Source organism: Hipposideros armiger, unplaced genomic scaffold, assembly GCF_001890085.2.
Source record: "Hipposideros armiger isolate ML-2016 unplaced genomic scaffold, ASM189008v1 scaffold_999, whole genome shotgun sequence".
NCBI lineage: Eukaryota > Metazoa > Chordata > Mammalia > Chiroptera > Hipposideridae > Hipposideros > Hipposideros armiger.
This window is the reverse complement of record NW_017732349.1, coordinates 384,907-391,002: the sequence shown is the minus strand read 5'-3', so window position 1 is coordinate 391,002 and position 6,096 is coordinate 384,907. Positions and strand designations below refer to the sequence as shown.

At 47.2% G+C, this 6,096-nt stretch overlaps 1 protein-coding gene across 1 annotated transcript in view; it reads right to left on the bottom strand.

Annotated features, from left to right (window-relative positions):
* The window catches only part of LACTBL1 (lactamase beta like 1), a 15,086-nt gene extending 9,040 nt beyond the window's left edge, over window positions 1-6,046 (bottom strand). The window contains exons 1-2 of the mRNA XM_019631417.1: window positions 5,972-6,046; window positions 1,198-1,333 (exon numbers count right to left, since the gene is read on the bottom strand). Of these exons, the coding sequence (XP_019486962.1) occupies window positions 1,198-1,333; window positions 5,972-5,995 (160 nt within the window). The 5' untranslated portion in view covers window positions 5,996-6,046. The remainder of the gene's footprint in view (window positions 1-1,197; window positions 1,334-5,971) is intronic.
* Between the last annotated feature and the right edge of the window lie 50 nt (window positions 6,047-6,096).

Genomic DNA, 6,096 nt, shown 5'->3' with positions numbered 1-6,096 from the left:
ACACACATACACACACATACACACACATATACACACATACACACACACATATACACACACACTACCTGGGAATCTTAAAATGCAGATTTAACTCAGTAGATGTGGGGTGGGTCCTGCGTTTCCTCATTTCCACCAGCCTCTCAGGTGATGCCCATGGGCCCAGGGATGGTCCATGAACTGTTTGTTTCCCATTTGTGACAAATTAAGTACAAAATTTGAGAGAAAGTATTTAGAAACTTTTACAGTAGCTTGATGAGGTAATTTTATGTCTGTTGAATCTATTCAAAACTTGGGCTTCTGTTTTGTAGGTCTTTTCATTTAATTTCTCTAATAGTTCATTTCTATATATTTATAGTAATACGGGTCTGCTATGGATTGGACAGGCCAACCTGCCCACCTGGGGACTATTTTATTTGCTTGAGGGACCAAGAAGCCCCCGATAAAGGAATTTTACCCTAGAAAGAAAGAATTAGGGTGGGAGAGGAAGAAGCTGGTGAGAGACGAAAAGGAGCTATTTCTGCACAAATCTCTGTGGGACTTTGGAGCCCAGGGCCCCTTGTTGGGACTTTATTATCTGTAGCACAGGAGGACTGTGAGGAATGGAGAGAGCTGTTCTCCCCAACTTCCGTGGAGACCTGGGACTCTGAACCATCCAGGATCCTAGCAGGTGGGAGGTCCCAGTGGTTGCTGTAGCAACAGAGGGACTGGTGGACATTACCAGCAGTGGTGGCTCATTTGCTGAGCCTTGCCCAGCCCAGGATGGAGAAGCACCAAGACATGACGGCTTCTGTCCATGGACACCCCGTTGTTCTTCTCGGGGGGCCTTAGATATAGCTGGGGGAGGGTCCTTGAAGGGGGACGGGGCCTGGAGGTCCCACCATGGGGGCTGAAGGCAGAGCAAGAGATACAGTTGGCACTTTCTGGGGAACCCTGAGTTTCACCCCCAGACTGGGTGGCTTAAGGAAACCCCAGTGGCACTGGGATCCTCATTTTATACACAAAGGCATCTAGGCGGCTCCATGGGTCACATGACCGGCCCAAAGATGCACAGTGAGAGTTGGAGTCTGAGTGGAGGCGAGAGCTTCTGAGTCTAGATCTTATGATCTTCCCCCTACACCCTCGGATCAGGGGTGGCAGTTCAAAGCCCACGAGGACCCTCGGGGTTGGGGAGAAACACACGGATGTTTCTGTTCTCACCGGTCTTCAGCTTGGGCAGGTGATACTGCCACAGGAAGCAGCCAGTCATGAGCACAGAGAGCAGGAAGAAGAAGCTGCAGGAAGCCGGGAAGAGCCACTGCTTTCTTACCTTCAGCAGGCCGAGCCTGCAGCCAGCCTGGAAGGGGGAGGACGCAGGTCCATGGCGCTCAGCCAGAGGGAAGAGAGAGCGGGACCCCTACCCTGGCCCCTGCTACGCCTCAGCTTCACCCAGACGCCATGAAAGTCCACAGCTCGGGGTTAATTTCACACCTGTAAAACCAAGGTTCTCCCCAGTATGACCATTCATTCAACAGCTCTGCCAAATGTGTACCTCTGCACCCCTGTGCCTTTGCATAGCCAGTTCCTTCTGCTGGGCATCCTCTCTCTCTCTCTTTCTCTCTCTCTCTCTCTCTCTCTCCTGTGTACTTAGTGAAATATCTAAGACCAGCTGAAATGCCACCTCCTCCATGAAGCCTTCCACAACTCTCCTCACCCAGGTCCCCTCCAAGGCACTTGGAACAAGCCTTTGTTATGGTGCAAATCCAACTCTCTCTCTAGTACAACAGTCAGTCATTCCACTACTCTTAGCTGATCTAGCTAATGGAATGTGGGTTCTCCAAGGAAGGGGCCACTTCTGCACTTTCTTTCTCTCCTCCACAGCCTTTGATTTCTCTTGGTTTCTTTTGTCCACTGTGGTATTCCCAGTGCCAAGAACAGTCCCTGCCACATCACAGGCCCTAATAATATTTGTAAGTGAATGAATGGATGAAATTAAACATTCTAGGTAGAGTTGAAGCCCTGTGTGTACCCTTTGCAGACCTCAGTCTCCCCCCTGCCAGATCTAACACCCTTTCTGGTCTTGGTGTTTATCATTATCACATGCTTTTATTCTTTGACTATGTGTTTAAGCATCAATAAACAGCATGTAGGATTGTTTTGCACATTTTTAAACTTAGGTAAATGAAATCCTACTGTATTATCCTCCTGCAACTTGCTTTCCCCCCCACCCCATTTGATACAATGCAGCTCTGGATTATTCATTTTAACTTCTGTAGAGTATGCGGTTGTATGAATATACTTCATAGTGTAACAGAGCATGGAGTCTGGGGCCAGGCTGCCTTAAATACATAATTGTTTTATACATTTGAGGTGGTAGCACTGTGCCCAGGAGTGAAACTTCTGGGTGGTCAGTGATGGCCATCTTCAGCTTAACCAGATTCTATCCAGTTGCTCTCCAGAGTTGTTCCAATTCACACTCGCACAGCCTGTGATCCTCATTGCTAATTTTAATTTACATTGTTTTGATGACTAATGAGGTTGAACACCTTTTCATGCGTTTACCATATATATTTGGGTTTGCTTTTCTGTGAAGAAACTGCTCTTATCGTTCCCTATTTTGTTTTGTTTTGTTTTGTTTTTCTCTTCAATTTTCTTCACTTATTAAAGTTCCTTGTAAGTTCTGGATACTCTTGTTTGTGGCTTGTCTTTTCACGTCGTGTTTATGGTAACTTTTGTTGAGAAGCAGAATAGTGTCCTGGTGAACCTGTGGTCCGATTGCCTGATTTTTAATTTCAGTTCAACCATCCTGAATGTGTGTGTGACCTTAAGAAAGTCACTTAACCTCTCTGTGCTTCTGTTCCCTCATCTGTAAAACGGAGGTGATAATAGTGCTTGCCTCATACGTTTGTGAGGATTAAGTGAGTTAATATCTAGAAAGTATATATTGTCTGATACATTGTAAGACCTATTAGCTATTATTGTTGCAGAGAGGGCTTTTTGTGTTGGTTCTGGTTGTTGCCAATGAAAGTCATCAATAGTGTCTTTTCTGTTTGCTTTGTGTGTGTGTGTGTGTGTGTGTGTGTGTGTGCGTGTGCGCGCGCGCGGAGTGTGCTTAAGAAACCCTTTCCACAGAGGTCTTAAATACAGATTTCTATACTTTCGCACACAAAAATATTTTTGGTTATGGTGTAAAGAAAGGATTTTATTTTATTTTTTCCATATTGATAATCGATCATCTCCGTGCCACTTATTAAATACTCCAACCTGTCCCCCACTGACTTGTATGCCATCTCTGAAACATACCAAGTGTCTGTGCATACTGACAGCTGTTTTCTAGGTTCCATTCCATGAGAGTCTCACTGGATTTCTCTTCCGTCCCTCTCTGTCCAATCCTGCACTCCTTTCCATAAGAAGATAGCTCACTTCCTATGTGTCAGGCACTGTCCTACAGGAAATAGTCTGGCCAGAGAGGCTTTCTGTGATCTGACCTGACCAACTCCATGGAGGACCATTCCTGCCTCTCCCGCTCCCTCTTGCATCTTTATGCTCCCACACCATGCATTGTTCCCCTCTGTGCCTTTGCACCTGCCATTCCCTCTGGCTATGAGGCCCTTTCTATCCATTTCTACCCAACAAACTTGTGTTCTTCCTTTAAAACCCACGGGCAACTGTGAAGCCCTCTCATTCTCCCCCAGGTGGAACTGAGGGCCTCTCTCCTCTGTGCACACCCCATTACTGTGTTGGAATAGTAACCTGCACTGGTTGCTACTGGCTTCTTTGTCCGGAGCCCTACGAGGTGGCAAGTGTCTCCAGCACCAGGATCATTCCTTCTTGGCTTTTATGCCCACAACACCTGACACTCTGACTGGCACTGGAGAGTTCTCAGGAAATGTGCTTTGAACTTTACACTGTCCTACAAGTTGAAAGACTTGGGTTCAAATCTCAGCTTCTCCTCCTGAGTCAGTTATAACTGGAAAAGTCCCTTCCCCCTTTGGGCCTTCATTTCTTCAACTGTTGGAGTATTTATAAAGAGTTGTCTTCTACATCTGGAAGTCTCATTTGACTTCAAAAGTATCTTCCACCTCAAGAATTTGGGGTTCACACTGAAGCCATTCTTTATTCATCATTTCCAAAGATTGAAAACAACCCAGCTGACTTTCAACTGGTGAAAGAATAGACAAAATGTGGTACATCCAAACAGTGTAATACTACTCAGCAATGTAAAGGAACAAACTACTGATACACGCAATGATGTGAATGAATCTCAAATGCATTATGCTAAGAGAAATAAGCCAGACCCAAAAGACTGCAGACTGTATCATTCCATTTTCATAAAATTCTGGAAAAGGCAAAAGTGTAAGGACAGGAGATAACTCAGTGGCTACCTGGGGTAGGGGTGGGACAGGCTACAAAGGGCAGAAGGGGATTTGGGGAGAGGAGCTGTCCTATATCTTGACTGTGGGGGTGGTTATGGGGCTGTATGTATTTGTCAAAACTCATGAAGCTGTACACCAAAAACAGTGGGTTTTATTGATGTAAACTATAGCCCCGTTTTGGGTTTTTTTGGGGTTTTTTGTTTGTTTTTTTAAAAATGAAGCCATTTCAGATCCCAAGAGCATTAGGATGTCTCCAGCTGGGTGTCAGAGGAGTGACACCAGTCTCAAGACTATTCCTTGTGAATTCACAAGGAGTGAGTGGAGGGTTCTATGGCATTGTCGCGGGTTTGTTATGAGAGGGAAGTTGGAAGGTGCTCCCCTTTGAGCATGAGCAAAGGGCCGCTGGGGCAGGGCCACCCTCATAGGAGAGCTGCCTAATCTCCCTGAACAGGCACCTGTGGTATGACCAGGGTGTCGTCACCTCATTTTCAGGTGAAGAATAAAATTCAGAAACATTAAATGACTTGCCAAGGTCATGGGCAGTGAAGATGGAGCTGGGACTCTAGCTCTGTGCTATGCACCACCCCACCCTCTGCATGTAGCTAGAGCTCTGCACCCCTAATCTGTAGCCCTCCTCTGGGTCCCAGCCTTATCTCATGTTGTCTCCAATCTCAGGATTTATCCCAATACACCCAAGGGTGGGGTCAGTGTTTAACATCTAAGCTGTTCACCAGCTGCTCACATTTTGACTTGCAATAGCCACTAGGACTCTCTCCCCTCTCCCTTCCCAGCTGGAAAATGCTTACAGGGGGAGGGCTCAGGAAGAGCCAGGCTCTCCCAAACCCCACCCGTAACACAACTCCACAGCCCCTTCCCTGGGGTAGGGGGCACATGGGGGGATCTCCAGCCCATAGACCTTCACCTCCTTTCTCCTCACCGTCCGCTCTGGAATAGCCCTTCTTGTCCATTCATACATTCAGAAACAGTCCAAGCCAGCTGTGTGCTGGGCACAGTGCTTGCCCCTGAGGTTCAGCGCCTATGGCCAGCAGTCCCCCAGGGAGCCAGCAGGATGGTGGAGGTCAGATGCAGGGCGCTGGGCCCAGGTGAAGATTGACCTGATTCTGGCTCTGCCTTTGCTAGCTTTGGACAAATGACTTCACCTCTTTGAGTCTCAGTTTCCTCGTCTGCATAATGGGAATGACCTCATAGAATTTAAATGAGGTTAAATGAGACAATGCTGCAAAGCCCCTAGAAAGCTGTTCCCCACTCAGTAGCTAGCATTGTTGTAATCATTTCTCTGGGAGATGGCCGTGAGAGGGCTCCGGAGGCTTCGAGGTACCTGTGAGCTCAGCCTCGGGGTGCAACAGGGAGGAAAGCTTCATTGAACAGGGGAGTTGGGGATGGGTGGGGGCACTCCAGTCAGAGGCCTGGAGATGTGACAAAGAAGAGGAGCAGTTTCTGGTTTGTTTTGGGAATTCAGTGAGTGAATGCACATAAAACACTTGAAACCGTTCCTGGCCTATGGTGCGTACTCTAGAAATGTTAGTGATGACAGTGAAGGCGATGTGGGGTGATCGAGGCCAATATTTGAAGCAAGCCTTCGTGGAGCTGTGCCTCACCTGAGTCTTCATTCTCCAAGGCATGGAAGATTCCAGCTCCTTGAGGATTCTGGTCTACAGTAGGTCAGGAGACCCTGTGAGTGGGAAATACCGTATTTCCCCATGTATAAGATGCACCCTTTTGC